The following is a 20,346-nucleotide window of genomic DNA, read 5'->3' on the forward strand; positions in this document are numbered from 1 at the left end:
AGAACACAGAACACATAATAACCATGCAAACCCTTCTGAGAGACATCATGAGTCTTTCCATCCACAACATGGATGTTCATTTTGCTTGGACTTTTGTGTCGAAGATATTTCCCGATGTCGCACTGATCTTTCGCCTGTTAACAGATGTTTGATACTGGTACTCGTTCCTGGCCGTGAGGCCAGCAACTATGCATATTATTGTGGTATGGATTATGTGAAGGAGAAACAACATTGATTAATCCGAGTCACTACCAATAATTGCAGCTGTAAACGGGTCATTGGCTATATATTTTTTATGTTAAGCAGCGTGCGCAGAGAAACACACTGTTCTTTCTATAAGTTAAGTGTGACATGTCAACGGCTCTTTCACGTCAGCTTTGGTTTGGGTGTGGGTGTCCCCATCCACCCATCTGTGCGTATTTTTGACTATAATCCTTATCCCTCTGCGGATAGGCAGCAATGAGGCAGCAATGACCTGGAAGCTCTCGCTGTCTCTCTCGCTTGCTCTCTCGCTCTCTCTCTCTCTCTGCCCCTCGCTCTCTACGTCTGCTCTCCGTCACTTGTCACTTTTCTCATTTGTGTCCTTCTCTCCCCTCCCTCCTCTCTCTGTCTCTCGCTGTTCCTCTTGTTGCTGTCTCTTTTAATTCTCTTCTCCCATCACTCTCGCCTTTTACCGGCAGCCGGACCCAGCCGCAGCCGGCGGGCCGAGCCACTGGAGCGCCTGCTACATGTTGCTATCACGGGGGAATCTCAGTCTTACGAGCATGGAAGTACATCTTTCCACGGCAGTCATGGTTTATTTACACTAATTAAATCCTCCTCCACACACCATATTCTTCATTCCCTAACTCGATGTGAAGTGCTTCCAGCTTGCACAGGTCTTGCGGCCTCTTAAGTTCCCAGGCCAAGGACTGAATCATTGCTTTAGCCTGTTGCTTTTGCACCTATCACTCGTACTTTCACCATTACAGCCCCCACACAACAACATTAGGTGTATGCTTATGTCAGGCATAATTGGCATAATTGACGCACTAATATTGGCGTAGGAAAAATAAATTGTCAACCATCCCTTCAATTGCCCATAAATACGATCCGATCGCAAATTGGCCCAAGCAAAAATATGTATCTATCTATACGTTGAATATATTTATAACATAATACCATATATATCAACATTCCAGCACACATTTGTTGACTTGCAGCTTATTTGACCTGGCTTTTAGATAAACAAACAATCCCACAAGCATGTTGGGAGCAGGACGAGGTGGAATAAATCAAGTGCGTTTATGTTACTAGCCCCCAAGGTCGGGGTAGGGGGACGGCGGCGATGCGTCGGTGTTCTTCTGTCCCATAAAGAAATCCAGAAATCCCCCGTCACTGTTGGGAAGGTTTATAGCCCTGTCCCTGACAGGGACGCTATACTGCAAATACACACACACACACACACACACACACACACACACACACACACACACACACATACACACACACACACACACACACACACACACCATAATAGTGCTTTATGGTGTACAATACACAAACTCGGTTTCTCGGTTTCTGTAAGCAAGCCCAATATGCCACCTGTCTCATTTGATCAAAGTGTGTGGGTGTGTAGTTTGTTGTGCTGAAAAGGTAACATAAAAAACAGTTGTTGTTGTGGCTTTCATGCTATAACCATCAATGTATTTATACAAAGCTACCTAGCTACTGTACCTGGAGTGAAATACTCCAATGACCCTCAAACTTCTTTCTGATTGAAACAGCTTCTACCCATCCCATAATTTCTTTGAGGTTGTTGACAGGGCCATTGGGTTAGCTCCTTCCCACATGGCCATTATTTATGGCAGAACATCTGCAGGTGGGCCAGGTGCCGACGCATTTCTTTTGAAAGCACCGGGTGTAGGTGGGTGAAGTGGGGGATGTGCTGAAGGGGGCTGGGGGGGCGGGGGTATGCAACGTAATGGCCAGGTGCAGCCGCCACCTCCATTCCCAGCCCCACGGCACGCCCTCTCTTCCTTTCATACCCGGCATTAGGGCTGTTCGATATGATGATATATACATCGGGGGGCGAGAGAAAAATGTCCAATAGATATACCTCTATCCTTCTCATCGCTGTTTTACTTTACGGCAGTATTTTACAATCTGCAGTCATTCTTTACAGTCATTCCTACCCTGCTTTACTTCCACTACACAGCCTCGACGGAGACAGGGGAATAGCGGGGCGGAGAGTGAAACAGAACAAACGTCCGAGACAGTCCGAGAAGTCAAAAGACGTGACCTACGTTCAAGGGAGTAGACGAAAAGCAAAGAGAACCTCAAACGAGTTTGTACGATTCTTTACGTTAGCGTGTGGATATGTGGCGCTAGTTCTGGACGTTGACTTTGATGATCGCGTCCAAAAGAGGGTTAAGCTGAGTACGGTGTGGGTTATATTATTGTACTTTATGTACTTGCTAACCAGAGCTAGTGAGCGCAGCTGAGTGGTGGGAATATCCCGCTCCTCGCTCAGGTGGATGTTCACTCGGCCGCTCCTCCGCTCAAAATCACGTCAGGTCGCTCCGCTCAATTTCGCTCCCCGCTCCAGTGACATCGCTCCGCGCTCTCTCCAATTTAAAAGAGGGAGAAATAATCCATGAATTGTCACCTTAAACAGAAAACTGAAATACTAAAGAACTAAGAGCAACGGCAATATATTTCACTCATAGAACATTTATTATAAAAGATAGACAAGTGCAACAACGAACAAGCTTGGCAACGTCAACAGGGCCTGCCTCAGACTCGTGGTGTGAGCGCTATCAGAGAGAAATTGGAGCAGAACAGAGTGGCCGCTCCGGACTCTAAATTGAAACGCGCTCCGCTCTCCAACAAAATCCGCTCCGCTCCACTCACTAGCTCTGTCACTAACTTAACTGTTGATGCAAAACGAGATTACTGAACCTTAAAACAGACTGTTGTTTGCTTAAATATTTATTTGGTTTTATTCTATGTTTAATATCATATATTTTATTTTTCTCATGTGTGACAATTCTGTTCAACATCACTTCAAAATAAAGGCGTAAATAGAAAAATAGTCATGAGGTATGTGGTTATTTTGGGTAAAATTGCTTTTCATGTAATTTACAGAAAACATAAACATACAGAAAAGATTTGTGACCATATCTCACAGCCCTACCCGGCAGGATTGTTTCTCATTCTCTCACTCTAACCTGCACAATAAAATTGTGCTTCCTCCAACTCCAAATCCCTTCAACCTGACTCCACTTCTGTGGCGGCTGATCCCTGCATTCTAGCTGCTGGCAGTGGGTTGGTGGTGGATGGGGGTCCCCGACCCTCTATCTTCCCAGGCAGATATCCTCCACTGGGTCTACCTTCCCCTCCCTGAGGGCCTCTCCTCTAATTGGAAATTGTGGCCAAAAAGGTTAATTATTCATCCATTCACCACCATCTGCCGCTGGTTGCTATAACATGTAAGCTCTCCATATAAGAGAAAAAACAGAAGTAAAATATGCTGCGGATGTTGTTTTTACAGTTTAAATTTGCAAATCAAACTGAATTGACTCCATTTGATTACATTTTGACAAATCTGAATGGATTATTTCACATTATGTGCGGTTCATGGTTGGGGAAAAGCTATTCCGGTAATTTTATTAGTCCCAAGTATTCTTTACTTCAATGCTAGTATTTTAATAGAATGGGGGGCCAGTGAACCTGAAAACCTTTTTATTGTTTCAAACGGGATATTATATCTTGTATGATCTTAAACAGTGTTCTACTTCATGCAATTCGGAGTACAACTGTACAATCCTATGTTTTTGCCAGTCTCTGACAACTTATTAGTGAAAGCTAAATTTGCGTCCTTTCGTGGCGCTGAAGTGCCAATTCTGAGCACCATGAGGTCACGATGATGGGACGTCCTTCACAGAACCCTTAGCCAAAATGCATTGGTTTAAGTCTCAGTGTAAAGTACAACTATTAAAGTGTACTTTAATAGTTGTCTACTTCATGTAGATAGTGGACGCCAAAGACCATTCGATTTTAAAGGACCAGATGAGGACACACTGAGAGACCCTTTAAATCCGTGGCTGTACGACTAGTGAACAAACGAGGTGGGAGTAGACGGTGCAGGAAGAAAAAGTAACGCAAGACTAACAGAGGATGAGAGGGAACCCAAACATCACAACAGATAACCGAGAGAGTGGTGAGGGACAGCCTGATCATAGAGGAAGAAAGACGAATGCAGGGAGGGGATGTATCGACACAGGGCTGTGTTTTCTTTGCAACATGTGCACGAGGGAAAGAGCCTCGACACTTGGCCCTGAATCATGCAGTCTCCCTCTTCATGTGGGGGGACAAAGGAGAGAGAGGGGTAGGACACGCAGATGGGAGGGCAGTGAAGATGTCTTTGAAGGTCTACGTGAAACTACATAGAGTTGTGTGTGACCTTTTCAGATCTCCACAAGAGCACTGTACAGTCATTGTGGTCATAAATCCCCCCGGTGTACCTTATGTCATGTCAGAGTCATGTAAAGAAGTCCTTGGTTTCCCAAACGCCGGAGGCACTTTGATTCATGCAAGATTACTCCATGTGATTGCATCATTTCTATATGAGGGGCTGTAGTTCCCTGCATGCCGTGGCCCTCCCTGCATCTGTGATCCCCCCTGAGCTTCTCCTCCCAACTCACTTGTTCGACTGCCGTTGTCCTCCTTGTTCTCTCGTTCTCCTTGTTCTCTCCCTTCTGCTCTCCCATTACTCCTCAGTCCTCCCTCATGTCTCCTCACATCCTCTCCTCTTGTCCTTTGTGTATATCTCCTTTGATCTCTTTTCCTTTCCCTTCTCTTATGCATCTCCTCCTCTCTTATCTCGTGGCTCCTCCTCCTCATCTCCTTTCCTCTCATCCCCTTGCCTCCTCGTCCCCTTGGTCATTAGGGCCGTGCTGTGCTGACTGAGGGAAGGTCATAGGTGACAGATGGCCTGACCACTCGGACCAATCTAATTAACCATAGTCCAGAAACAGCACATGAACACATGCATACATGATGATGGATGAGAACTCAATATTTCCCTTTGTTATTTGTCTTTTATGCTGTGGTTCCCAGCAGAAGAATGCTTGCAGTGCTGTTAGGAACTATCCCTTGCATTTCTCTCAGCTCTTCTGTCTCAGGACATTTTCTCCTCTGGAAAAGGGGCACTTTTAAGACAAGCCAAGCAGGGCAACATATTGTACGACTGTAGAAACCACAAACTGACAGCTCTCCGGTTGAGGATGAGTAACCGGGAAGATTTATAAATGTCACACTAACCTTTCAACTAGAATTCATGTGGTGATACCCCACAGCCAAAGCCCAGCTACTGTTTGTTGTTGTTGTTGATGCTGTTACTGTTGTTGTTTCTGCCAACACCTTTAAAGGGTCCATTGTGTATTCAAATGCTTTGATGTAAAATGCATGTCACAGTTGTGTATGGCAGATTTCTTTCTGTGTTGTTGTTTCATCTGTATTGTGCTTGTACACATTGTGTGTACAATGTCAACTTTGTGAAGGGGTTCTTGGCATGGTCTTGCAACAGGCTTTCAGTAATGACTCATATCCAGAAACTCATTTGCGGCGACACCAAATTATTAATGAGGTGAGTCGTTGGCTATTTTGCAGCACCCGTCCATCAAAAACGTATGCAACAAAACAAAACACCCTCTCCTTCTGACCAAAGGTGGCTGTGTGGTTGAGCAGTGTGCTGCCCTCTCTTGCTCTGCAAGCAGCATTGGAGAATTTTCCAATTTGTGTCTGGGCCGCGCTCTCACTGAGCTCAGGTGACAGTCTCACAGTCAGGGTAAACAAATAAAAATTCTATATAAAAACCAGACGATGTCCTTGTGTGTTTGCATGGTGTGTGCCTTTTTGGGGTTCTATGGTGACCACTGTGCGTGTGCATCTGAGTTTGGGGTCAAACATGTCCGGCTGATGCATTCTGAACTTTGGGGTTGAGGGGGCTGAAACTATGCTGTTGTGAGTTAGTTTTGTTATATTTATGGGTAATATAAAGCTCTGCTTTAAAAATGAATAATGATTGTTATTAATGATGTTTGTTTGAAGCGCATTTGTGTGTGTGTGTGTGTGTGTGTGTGTGTGTGTGTGTGTGTGTGTGTGTGTGTGTGTGATGCTTGCTGGACCGTAAGATTAAGTCGAGATGATTTAAGACGTAGATGTGTTGTTTCGAACCCTGTTTCTCCCTCCTACTCCGCAGCTAATAACTGTGAGAAGCGCAGCACTAAACACTATAGACAAGAGCTTTTTCAATTAATTCTCTGACAGCAGAACCAGAACCCAGATCATCTTCCTGCTACTGTCCCCATTCTATATACAAATTCCCATATCCCCAGTGGACACGGCTTCCCCTCAGAGACGCTCCTTCTTTTGGGTCTCGCTGGCAGAAAGGAATTAAATATTAATCCTTCAGATATATGAGCAGCCACCCTGATCAACCCGCTTCTGTTTCCTCTGCGTATTTCTTCTCCCCTTCTTCTCTCTGCTTATTTATTAGTTGTCGTCCTTGCTTTCTGGTTAGTTGTGTGTGTGTGTGTGTGTGTGTAGCATGCATCCTTGTCTCACCGTGTTTTGTGTGCGGTGTTATTGCTGCGTTGTTCAATGTTCGTGTGTGTGTGTGTGTGTGTGTGTGTGTGTGCATCTTGCTGGCATGCATGTGTGTCACGTATTGACCGTCCAGTTCCACTGCTCTCTGTAGTGCTGAGGTCATCGCCATCTCGGATCACCCTGGGTCGCCACATTATCGAAATGATTTAACATCACTGCACCCTAACTCCTCTGCCGTCACCGCCTACATGCCCAGCCCACACATTATGCACACTGGTGTGCCTACACACACAATACCTCAGCAGCCCCTTTTCCACAAGTATTATAGATTTCTCTCTTGTAATATTTACAAACTTTTCATTTGCATTTTTATTATTATTATTATTTTTTTATCTTAACATCCATAAATGTGTAATAAATGTCATGCAGGTTTTAAGTCTATTCTGAGACGGAGAGAGAGAGAGAGAGAGAGAGAGAGAGAGAGAGAGAGAGAGTGTGCGGGAGGGAGGGAGGGAGGGAGGGAAGGGTAGAGAGATGAATAATGTTGTGTTGCTTAACAGCGACAATTTGGGTGAGGACAGATCTCCAAGGCATTGTGTTGTCCCATTTGCTCATATTCCTGACAGTTAAATCCATTATGTTGCCATCATAATATCATTTATTAAGTCTCCTCCACCTTAGGGGGTGTACTTCACCATGCAGCTCGTGAACACCACCGCCACGCACGTGCTTAAATATATATACTGCCTATATATATATATATATATATATATATATATATATATATATATATATATATGTACGTATGTATGTATGTATGTATGTATGTATGTATATATATGTATGTATATATGTATATATATATATATATATATATATATATGTATGTATATATGTATATATATATATATATATATGTATGTATATATGTATATGTATGTATATATGGATATATATATATATATATATATATGCATGTATATATGTATATATATATGCATGTATATATATATGTATGTATATATGTATATATATATATATATATATATATATATGCATGTATATATGTATATATATGTATATATATATGTATGTATATATGTATATATATATACTGTATATTATCTTGATCGGCCACAGTGCACTGCTAACTGCCAGCATCATTACCATGCTGATGCTGTGGGGCCAAAGTCAGGGGGTTCCAGAGCCACTCCTGGTCCGAGTCCAGCGCGGTTACAGGAGAGCTTCAATCATGTAAAGCAGGTCGCACAATAGCCGGGACACCGAGCGCCAGGTCAGGCAGCGCCGCAGTGAAGAGGGACGTAGGGAGGATTGGATGGTCGTGTTCTGTGTTTAATATAACAAGTTGGATTAATGGGGCTGCGGCGGACGCCGCGGTTTAGAGCAGTGTTGGAAGTGATAACGCGGCTGTATGGCGGCGCCATTGTGGCTGCTCTGTTTGGAAACACGACCCACTTAAGTTCCCAGGTAGACGCACTGTTTTTATCGTGAAACAATAAGGTAATTTGTAGATTGTGCAAGGTTTCAATGAAATGCATCGCAGTAGTAGGGCGATTCAAGAGAAAGCCAATAAATGCACTATTCTGGATGACGGATCACCAGAAAAGAAGAATAATCATAATTGGAGTATATTACCCTATTAGCAGGCTGTTATTATAAGTAGATAGCCTAACTTGTTCAAACTGTTTGTGCCAGTGGGGGATTACCATTAGTCTAATATTGATTGTGTAACAAACGTTTTGAAAGGTATTTATATAGAATACAGGGAATAACCAAAATGGCTACTCTGCAAAATCGTCACTGAGCGATGTTGGCCATGCACCTTGGTATATAGGCCACACTTGTATAGTCTGTACACAAGTTGTCTGAAAAATGTGTATATAGGACGCAGTCTACATTGATATACATAAATATATATTTGCCTGATTAGGGTACATACATACATACATACATACATACATACATATGTATACAGTACATACCTAACTGTTTGACAGTATGACAAAATAATAACTATACTTCTAAGTGTTAAGACTTTTGTTGGATTGTATGGCTTTTATTTTGATACTTTGCTCATGCTTTATGTTCCAACCATTACCTGCTGCTGGTAATCATGTACCAGAATAAATGATCAAGGGAGGAGTTTTCTTGGTCAAGGACACAGTTCTGCCCCCGGCTCATCTGTCCCTCCTTAACTCCACATCTCCAGTTCAGTCTCAACCCTGTTTGCCCGACCGCTCTGTCCCCTTCAGTATCACAGACAACCCACGGCCTACAAACCTGCAAGGCAGGCACTGCATATATTTATTCCTTTCCACTCCCAGACACACGCACGCACACGCACATATGCACACACGCACACGCACATATGCACACACGCACATATGCACACACGTATATGCACACACACAACCTCGGCTGCAGTGCCCTCCCTCTCAATTCCTAAGGCAATCCAATTATTACCACACACACACACACACACACACCTGATGCCCACCACCATCATAGCTCTCATTAGACCAAATGATGAGGCGTCCCTTGTCTGGCGGGTCGTGTTATGAAAGACATCCTTCAGCACAGTTGCATAGACGCTAACCTTGCACATGGGCATGAACACGTGACATGGTGGGCCATGTCACCGCGTCCTTTAAGAAGAGACGGCACACATTTAAACATAGAGCACTACAGAGTTTAGTTTGGACTTAAGTGGATCCACACGGTTTTCTGACCGTTTCTATACGATTAGACGTAATCCAACATATAATCAAATGTAACCATGTCCCCTGTGATACACTCTGCACGTATCAATATTCAATTCAAAACATGCAAAGGAAGCATATACTGTGTTCGTGTAACACACCGACTCTTTGCGACATCCTTGCCCATCAAAGGAGCGCGGTCTACGGCTTCTCTCAGACCGAGGGTCTGGCCACAGCGGACAGCACTGTGGGTGAAGTCTAGGGGTCAAGAGACTCTTTGCTTCACATTGTAGGAACTAAGTTGACATGCAAGGAGTAAGGCTGCAATGTATTGGTTGAATGTAACTGTGATGTCGGAGCAGTGTTGTCATGAAGGTTGTCATGTGATTATAGTCAAAGGTTAAGGTAGCCATCTTTGTTTACATTTGAGAAACGTGATGCACGTAACCGAGGCATATTTCTTGGAGTCTAATAAATATCTCTAAATTATTCTCTCTGAATGCCTTGGAAATCATTGTTTGTTAGGAATACTATGTTTATGTTTAATGAATGCTTTAGGAGATATTTTGAAAGACGTTAAAATACTTACTTTTAGCATTTAAGTTATGACCTCTTGTAATCACTTCTCATAGCCGCATTTTCTAATACACTGTATTGTGTGTTGTGTTTCTTGTATTGCAGTTTCACAAAATTAGGTGTTGGGCCTAAGTAAATCACTGAAGATCATACACCTTTGGTTCCGACTTTTCTTCAGTATTTAGACCTGTTTAGTTATCTTTCGAGTTGTATAGCCACTTGCAACGAGGGCTGAATAGTAATCGCTCTCGCTCATCTTCCATTAAAGCGCTGGAGCAGCAAGTTGGTTCACATAAAGCAGAGGGAATTAGTACGGAGCAGCCTTGCTGTACTTCAGTAGGTTCAACCAACATGGGGATGTGTGAACGAAAAGTCTAGGTTTACAACATTTAGCGCAAACCTACGTAGAAAAACTACACAAAAACACTGGGAGAATGAAGCCCCGTGAGATGCATCCTGGATGCATCTTCAAGATCTACAAAAGTGCAAAAGAGTCGCTCACCAGCTTCCGCAAAAGACTCACTTGTACAGAGTTCACCTATACTCTGCACAGCCTCCTCCTTTTGAATGTCTATTAGTGAATTAGGACCCATAGCACACAAAAACGTACACAGACAATGCTTCTGATGAAATCATAGTTGGCCTTTTGATGTTGTGTTTGTCTCAAAACCTGGCAGTTTCAAAGTAAAAGTATGTGCTCTCTTTTTCTTGGGCTTTAAGCTTGTTCTCTCCTTTCATCCCTCCCGTTTCTCCCGTTTCTCCCCTCTCTCCCCTCTCTTCTAATTTCTCCCCTCCTGTCAATGTCTTCTGGTCTATTTCTCTGCTCCTTTCATTTAATTGACTCTCCTTCTCTCCCCTGCAATCAACATGTTTTCTGTGCTATCTGATCTCTCCTCTGCTCTCATTTCCTCTCAACACCTCTCCTGTCAATGTGTTCATCCTGTTCATCTCATCATCTCTCTCTCTCTTGTCTCCCCTCATCTCTCCCTGTCTGATCTCCCCTCATCACACACACCTACGCATGCACGCACGCACGCACACACACACACACATAACACACGTCATAACTAAAATGTCGTTTCAGTTGTAAAAATAACAACTTCTCAATTCAAACATTTGTATTGATTTTGAACATTTTACGCACCACACAAACTAAAACCCTTGCCTACCTTCGTCTCCCAAACCTGTCCTTACAACCTCCAGCCTGACGCAGTCTGTCTGTCTGAGGAAGCACACGTGATATCTTTTACAAGATGTAGTGAGTCGTATCAGCGAGTGAGGTCAGGTGGAGTAACTACGTCGGTGTAGCCCGGGGGCTGTCACCGTGACACGATTGAGAGGGACTGGTAGACCTTTAAATGTAAGCGTGTTAACAGAGCATTAACAACACGACTCACAAATGGATTACTGATGATGTTAAAGGGGACATATTATGGTGTTTTCCCAACAAGTAAACATAGTATATGAGACTATGAGTTCCAGAAAACATGTTTTTGTAGCTGTTTGCAGGAAAATAAAACTTGCCTACCGCTATTCCCCTCTGTTTCAGTCCCTTCAGAATGTGCTGTTTCTGGTGTCTGTAGCTTTCATGCAAATGAGCTGCTGCCCACTGACCAATGAGCTGTCAGAGTGAACCACAGCATGCAGGAGAAGTGATTGTTGTCGTTTGCAGACTCCTGGAGCTCTCTATATAATATAATATAATATAATATCTAGGTATCTATATAGTATCATATCTAATATCACGGCCAAAAGCTACGTGTGCCTCGGATGATATTATGAATCATAAAGACTGCGTCTGACGGCTCTGGTATTTCCACAACAGGCGGGGTACTTTCAGAAATGCATATTTCAACCAAAAAAAAGCATGTACAGACTTATTTCAAAGTTTGTATGCGTGTGGCAGCACCAGAGACCCAAAACAACACCCCAAATCCCAGGAAAAGTGTTGTCTTCACAATATGTCCTCTTTAATATCAATAATATAAATATAAATATATATTCCAAAACAGCAAAAACTGTGAAACCTTATGCAACTTAAATTGATTTGTGTGTCTATGTATGTGTGTATCAAGGTCATTCACTGTCCCATACTGTAATATTTCCCCCTAAATAGTATGTAATTCACATACTATTGGGGGGGGACTATCGTCCTGCAGCACTGGCTGCTGGTGTGCTTACGTTAGCTGTGGGGCTATCAAATGTAAGGCTATCAAACATGATACCCTCCTTTTAGATTTATTCTGTGTTTATTCTGATTTATTGTGTTAACTTAGGTAAGACGTGTTTTGCCAGATTTGCATTTCGCATTACAACTATTGCAGCGAGGGTTGTCTTTGTCCATTTTGTAAAAGTTTGCAGCGGTTTGAAATAACTTTAATAGCTACACAGTAGTGCCGATGTAATTCAGTCGGTACCCTAAAAAAGTACAGAGTTCAGTACTTTGACTTTTACTCTTTCTTCCTTCATCGATCTCTCTCGTCTCTCCTCATCTCTCAGCTCTTACAGGTATCTCTGGTCATTCCTCAGTGATCTCTATCTAGTCTCTCCTCATCTCTCTCCTCTCTCCATCATCCTCATGTCTCTCACTCACTCACTCAGCTGTTTACTAAATGGCTTTTTCCAGGCTGACCCTGTGGGTTTTAGAGAGCCCACGCGTTTGTCTAGGTCTTTAGAAGTCAAAAGTGGCATTTGCCATCACTGCAAACGCAAATGTCATGTTCTGAGGGATTACAGAAAAAATGCCATGCAGAGTGTCTTTTCAGTCTGTTTTGCATATTTTATCGCGAGCAGTGCAGTGTGTCCTGCAAAGTGCTTATTTTCAAACCAGTGAGGCATGGCGACCTTGCGTGTGACAGAAGAATCCGTCTGAAGAGGAGCATTTATTTTGTGTTAAATCCTATATACGCAGGAGGGGAACGGTGGAGGGGGCTCACTTCATTTCCATCTTGAAGTTGCATGCTGGATTAACTCTATTAGCAATAATATACTTTTAAACCTTTTGAAAGTGTGTTTACGTGATGGAAAAAGACTGTACACGTAAAACACAGATCACATATCAACCCTGCGGAATACAGTGATTCCCACCGAGGTGTGATAAGGAACTCGGAAAAAGATAATCCATAACGTTGTGCATTATAAGTTTACAGATCCCCGCTTTTTTTGCCTGAAACAAATGATTCAAAAGAAAGCTAGTTGAAACGCCCTGTTCACCAAGATGTGATCAAGGCTGACTTGTGGGGCTCCTCTCGTCCATACAACACACACAATTATTTTTGTTGGCACGATGGAATGCAACCGGCTTTCAAATAAAGTATTTATTTGAGAGCGATAAAAATGCTGTAATTGATATTGCTATATTTAGTCTTTTACCTTAACGTTGTACTGTCGTTGCATGATGAATACCCCTAGTTTATTTGTTTTTCCCTTTATGTTTATGGTTTTCTAAATGCCCTGGTTTATCCGGGGAAAGCCCTTGCCTCGCCCCCTTCCTGTACTATCTCCTTGGGTTGACAGGGAGAGCTTATCGGCGGTGGCGCTAACAGAATTATTTAAGCTGCGGCAGAAGCTTTTCTCTTGGCAGTGCGACCGTGGTGGAGGAGACGTGTGTAGAGGGACACTGGAGGTGGAGGAGGAGACGTGTGTAGAGGGACGCTGGAGGTCGAGGAGAGGAAGTGGTGGAGGTGGAGGAAGAGTGATGGAGAAGAGGGAGAGTGAGGAGGAGAGGGAGAGTAGAGGGAGAGGGAGGGTGGTGGAGGAGAAGGAGAGTGGAGGAGGAGGAGGAGAGGGAGAGTGGAGGAAGCGGGGCCGCGATGGGGGAGAGTCGAGGAGGAGATAGGTTGAAGAGAGGAGGTGGATGAGAGTGGTGGCAGTGGAGGAGGAGAGAGTGGAAGAGAGGGAGAGTGTTGCGGAGGAGCTAGAGAGGTGGGAGAGTGGCGGAGGAGGGAAGGGAGAGTGGGGTTGTGGTGGTGGTGGAGGAGGAGATGGAGTAGTGGAACTGTGTGGTGGAGGAGAAGGAAAGGAAGAGTGGTGCATGGAGTGGATGAGGAGAGGGCGAGAGTGAGTGAGTGAGGAGGAGGAAGAAACCTGCTAAGACCATCGGTATCGATCTGAGGAAGGGGCTGGTCTGGAGTGTCCTGGCAGCAGTCAAACTACAATCAAGGAATAGATTACGAGAGCGAGAGAGAGAGAGAGAGAGAGAGAGAGAGAGAGCTTCTGTAACAGCACCATGCGTGGTAGGTTCCACCTACCGCTTTTAGCCCTGCTCACAGCCAGCACCTGTACATATTCACAAACATGAGGTGACAGAGGCCACTTGTAATTGGATTCAGTTCTCCCACCTTTGGAGCAGTAATGTCTTGTCAGACTCGTGCTAATGAAGCACTGGAGAACACTTGTGTCCAGGCTTAACCGGGTGGAGCGGAGTCGGAACACGGTACCGCGGCACCCGTCAGGAGACACATGCATACGCTGGGGTTCAAACTGCGCCTGTCATGCCACGGCCATCGCTGGCAGGCTTGCCCTGATAATGGCAAAGGACTGCCACAGCGTGCAGCACAGTTTGCCGCTACTGGATTTGTCCACGACAATTTCCTATAGTCAAGGAACAAGCTTGAGTTATGTTTTTTTCTTCTTTCTTCGGTGCAACTTGAGCTCATTAGACAGTGCTACACAGGTCTCAAGGTCTGTGGCATGCGCGCACACACACACACACACACACACACACACACACACACACACACACACACACACACACACACACACACACACACACACACACACACACACACTGCATTTATATGAAAGTGGGACTAGAAGAGACGGTATTATGTGGCAAGGACACTGCATGGAGATGTTTTTGTATCTCAACAGAGAGGACTATCCTTGCCACAGTTCCACCAACCATGTGTTGCAATGCAGAGTCCTTCATTACCCCAGCAGCCATTTCGAATATGTGACATCTTTCATATCCATGATTAGGAGCAACACTATTAGCAAACCAGAGTGAAGACGGGGGAACAGTGTTCCTGTAACAGTGCTGTTATTGATGGTGTTGTGGTTGAGAATCTGGAACACGGATCCAGCATTGAGGCAGGAGGGTGTTAGTGTGTATTGGTTGCTGCAGGTTCATCATGGACCTCCATGCATTGTTAAGCTAAGCCTGATGGTCAGTTTCTTCACAGGAAGAGATTGTCCCTTATTGGGGATTTTGTCATTATATCATATTCGTAGAATATACACTCCTACAATAGACTCCTCAGTGGAGTTTAATCTCGGGGTGTTATCATTGAGCCAAATTGTGTACATCTTATTTACCTTATTCAGTGAACTAGACCAGTGTCTGTCACCTGGCAGGAGAGGCAGGAGGAGCAGAGAGAGCCTGAAGAAGGGCCGTTCCACTGCTGGCTCCGACACGCCGCTGCTGCTGCTGGAAGTCTTTGGTCTTTGTCAAGTGATTCAGGCAAATGCTGAAAGAAAAGAGAGGCGCTGATGTGTGCTGCGTTATGTAAACGGTGCCGTGGGGAATGTAGGCATTGCCTATGTTGATTGGTGCATTGCTGAAATTTTCAGTGCATGCCCATGACAAGCCCATAAGGCGAGGCCTAGATGTTATATGCTAAATGAAATCAGACTACTATTCCCTCTAAAGCCCCCCCATTGGTATGGGGTCAAAAGTGCAAAAAGTGCTTTCAGAATATGTATATTATAGTTTGTAACGCAAAACATTTTGCATTCAACATAAAGACACAAATCTACCTCCTTGTCAATTCTCTCTCTCTGTATTGTGTGTGTTGTTTCATTTAAATTGCAAGCAAAGATTTTGTTTTTGATTTCCCTTCTAGTTGCGACCACTCTCTTCAGATAACAAAGCCATTGTCAGTGTGTCATTCAACTACAACATTAATTGTGGTGATTTATGTAATTACTATAAATTTATAAAATACAACAAATGAACACATTTACAGTCCATTTTTATATTTTTTGTGTCACCGACCACCATGTAAGCTATGAGATTGCTTGGGTTTCCAAACCTTTATTTCATTGCATTCATCATATCTTGAAGACCGACAACACTTTGCAGAGTAAATGTTGCAATGCTTGCAGCCCAAATAAGATATTCTATGCACAAAGCAGAACATCTCTGCCCTGCTATGAGTGGGTGTGTGTGTTCATTGAACAGGTTTGAAGCTGCTTCAGCTGCCGTTTCATATTTTAAAGATATTGCTGTGTATGACTTATTGAGTGTGAGATGACTCAAATATGATATTTTATACTGCATGCATACTATTCAAGATTCCTAATTTATCTATAAATGGTGGCATGTTTATGACGAGGTCATGAGTAATGATGAATACAATTAATTAAGTCACATTATCAATGAATTCCTCAAATGTTTGATTGTGGTATCATGCAGTTGGCTGATTCCTTCAGTGTGTCACTATGGCACAAAGTGTTCCTGCAGCTCTAAGAAGTATTGGCTGCCAAGCTACCTGCAGAGAAACACATTGATGCAGTGTACTCCTCTTTGTAAACAAGTTTTATTTCGGTCAGCATAACCGATCCTCACTGTACCTATGGTGCGAGAGTCCTGACCCTAGATTTTCTTCCCAGAATGCATTCCAAGATGATTTGAGCTTAAGCAGGGATGGAGCTCTACTTAGTTCCTCTGCCTCCACGTCACAAAACGAAAGGTGCAGATCCCCAGGCGGGGATCACGTATTTATGTTGCATGCTGAGCAGGGGAAGGAGATGGATGTATTAGAATGCATTTGGAGACGTCAGCATCAAGTCACACCTAGCAGTATTTTGGCATTGCCTTCATGCTGAGTAGAGCAATATGTCATACACGCACACACCCACGCAACCATGCACCCACACACACATACAAACACTTTGCAGGATTTACAGAAGCTTGTTATTGGCTTCACACATTCAGGCAAAAAATATTCCAGCTCAACTACAGAAGTTTATTGCTGGACCTGTTTCCATTATTCTAACAAGCTGTCCATGCTGGAGCTGCAGATTCACTCACACACAGACACACACACACACACACACACACACACACACACACACACACACACACACACACAGACACACACACACACATACACACACACACACACACACACACACACATACACACACACACACACACACACACACACACACACACACACACACACACACACTACTCTTAATGCCTTGTCAAGCTACGTGCAGAAGTAAATCACAGAAGCAAAAAATAAAATAAAATGTCGCCAAATAGCCTCATCCGCAACAAACAGAATAAATTGCTCACTATTTCTCCACTCAACCGCCTGCCAATATGCACACACACACACACACACACACACACACACACACACACACACACACACACACACACACACGCCGGCCGACTGTGAGCTGAAACTGATGCACGCCTCACATCGTTCCTCTCCCTCTTGAGTTCCCGGCGTGTCGGCACTTGGTGGCCCCCGCTGTAGAGGTGTGCCGGGCCCCGGAGCCGCGTGGCGCTCCAACAGCCCAGGTCCTCCTGATAAATACATGACACCACGCGTCAGGTCCGGCGCGGGGCCCCGCAAACCAAAAGAACCCAGAGCAACAAACGACGGCGCCGTCGATGGCTCCGTCTCCTCCTCGAGGTGTTTCACTCAGAGAGACTTTCATTTGTGACGCACAACCGAAAACAGCATGTGATCAAATTAACTGACAGCGCTGTGCTGTGCCCACAGGAGTGGGGCCTACTACATATGCTGCTGGCAGCGATGCTTTGATTGGCACCATGTTGTGTTTGTTCTGCTGCTCCCTCTTGACCAGGTGAGGCCTGCTGCAGGCTACCGGTGGTGTTCTGATGAGCTCCACCATACTCCTCTCTGGCTCCTCTGTAGGTCCACACAGGCAGAATAGGCTCCGCACCAGAGCGTCAATATTGGTTTGGAATAGGCAAAGCAGTTTTTGTTGTGCTTACTTTTGTTCCATTCTTCCTTGCACTCACAGTTTCTTCTTCGGGGCTGGTTAATTATTTTCTTTCCAAACTTTTGTTGTTGTAGACGATGAAGATATGTGCGCTGAATGGAGGATGCTTAACGTAGCTTTGGCACGGTTAGGTAACCCACACAAGGCAGAACCAAACTCTAAATGATTTCTTCTGGGGATATATGGGGGCATTCAGTCTCCAAAACCCAATCTCCAGCCTGCAGGAACCAGTGGTATGATTGCTAGGCTGCCTTATTCGTGCTAACAATGGCCGTCTTTGTCTGCCTCGTGCTATTTCTGTCTAGTGCTGTCTCCTATGCTGCTCAACATTATTTCCCCCCAGATGGAGAAGATTTTCTATATCAATTTAGCTAAAAACTGCATTTCTTGTGTTAAACGGCATTGTTATTTTGTATTTTGTCGTTTTTTTTGGACTGTATATTGACTTTGACTTGTCTAAATGCCGTTATTGAAACAGGAATTAGCTCTCTAACTCTCACCATCGCTTTCTCCCTCCCCGTTCTTCTGTGTCTCTCTATCGTTGCAGACAGACCTCTAAAGGACGGTGAAGACTCTCTGTCAGACCCTGCCTCCGACCCGGGCACCTCCCTGTTCCTGCACTGGGGTCACGACCTGGGCCCCGAGAGCCGCAGGGCCGCCCTGCAGAAGTTCCAGTACTACGGCTACAACGGTTACCTCAGCGACCGCGTGTCGCTCACACGGTCCATACCGGACTACAGACAGGATGAGTCAGTGCACGCTTTATTGGCTATGCTGATGTGTGGATAGTAGAGGTGTTGTTGGGGACAGGATAGTGTTGTGGTTAGGGTGATTGACTCCCAGTAAAAGGGCTATGGGTTAGAATCCCAATGTCTTTAGATAACCTGTAGAGCCAACTGTCTATGAAAAAATAAAAGAAATCTGCAACATTATTATGCAAAACCATAATAATAAGTATTGAATGAATTCAATTCAATTCAAAGCGCTCTATTCATCCCCAAGGGGCAATTAAATGGCACAAAGAGCAGCGTATTATATGTATTCATGCATAAAGATACATTTTCCGAAAAGCGATAGAAAGTCAACAATTGCTTATTTCTTCCGCTCATTTTGCCGCAAGAACACGCAATCGCGACGGCGGTCCGATCCCTCAGGGTTTGTGTCTGTTCTCTCGTCAGCTGCAGGAATATCGTATATTCCCCGGACCTCCCTCAGCTCAGCGTCATCTTCATCTTCGTGAACGAGGCGTTGTCCGTGCTGCTGCGCTCGGTGCACACGGTCATCCAGAGGACCCCCACGCACCTGCTCAGAGAGGTCATCCTGGTGGACGACCACAGCAACAGCCGTAAGAGGAGCCCTCACACACTAAGGCCTTGTGCACACTGCAGGAACAGGAACAGCAGAGATCCCATGGGTTAGAGTTGTGAATCAGAACTGAACAGTCGTATCAGAATCCATGCGACTTTTATAACACTATAGATCGACATTGGTCACAATAACACTGGCGGGAGTCACTCGATAAATACAAAGGAAAATGACTGCTGCAATGCAGGAAGTCAGTGGAGGGATAGTGCAAATAGTAGTCAATTTAAGTTATGTAGTCAAAAGTAAACCTTCACATTCTGATATTTTTGGATGAAATCTGTTTCCGTCAAGACATTCACGTCACAATCGCACCAATCCTGGCTCTGAATCCACATCAACACACATACATTTCCGTAGAGATGTTTCAGCCATTGCTCCCAAAAAGCCATCATTATCATCTGTTCACAAATTAAATGGCTTTCACTGCACTGCAACTTATAAATGAAACCATCCAATCTGACTTCGGTAGCATCTGTTTACTCCAAAGGACTGTGTGCTGCTGTGATGCCTTTTAATGTTGTTTTGTGTATGTGGGTCAGTTCAGCAGAACAACAAAAAAAAAAATTTGATCTGGGCAATAAATCCAAATTCTATGAATCTATAACTACTTGGCTACGATCTATCTTTATATATATATATATTATCTATCCATCTCCCTTTTAAGTTGCTTTGGATAAAAGCGTCTTGACTGAAATTTGAATGTAATTTTGGTTTTGAATTTAATTTTTTCTTATCAAAAGATGAATTCTCTAAAGTTTCTCCCTCTCTATTTGATGAATCTAGGACTAAAGCACTACATCTTTTGAGAGAGAAAGAGAGAGAGAGAGGTCCCTTTTGGTTTCCCGATTATTTCACACTAATCGGGACACCATTATTTATTTCCACAATGTGTCCGCGAAGAAACAGACATTAGGGGCTGTTGGAAACCTAAGTGAGGAGAAATGGATTAATATCTCATTCACCGATGCAACGGAGCACTTTGTCTGCGGAACGATGCGCCTTTGTTATTTTCGTCACGTATAGCGGACGACATATTTTACCGCTGCCCTACGTATAATTACCTTTTATGAGAAATATCACTCCACCAGCGTCCTCTGGAAATGGAAATGGA

The 20,346-nt window shown here is 44.1% G+C and overlaps 1 protein-coding gene across 1 annotated transcript in view; it reads left to right on the forward strand.

Annotated features, from left to right (window-relative positions):
* Positions 1-20,346, forward strand: part of LOC311357341 (polypeptide N-acetylgalactosaminyltransferase 18-like) — a gene marked incomplete at both ends in the record, with an annotated part of 72,920 nt that overhangs the window by 24,144 nt on the left and 28,430 nt on the right. Inside the window, 2 exons of the mRNA XM_084477252.1 lie at positions 18,418-18,619; positions 19,049-19,215. Coding sequence (XP_084333378.1) covers positions 18,418-18,619; positions 19,049-19,215 — 369 coding nt within the window. The remainder of the gene's footprint in view (positions 1-18,417; positions 18,620-19,048; positions 19,216-20,346) is intronic.

This window comes from Micromesistius poutassou (assembly GCF_964030765.1).
Source record: "Micromesistius poutassou genome assembly, chromosome: 13".
Taxonomy (NCBI): domain Eukaryota; kingdom Metazoa; phylum Chordata; class Actinopteri; order Gadiformes; family Gadidae; genus Micromesistius; species Micromesistius poutassou.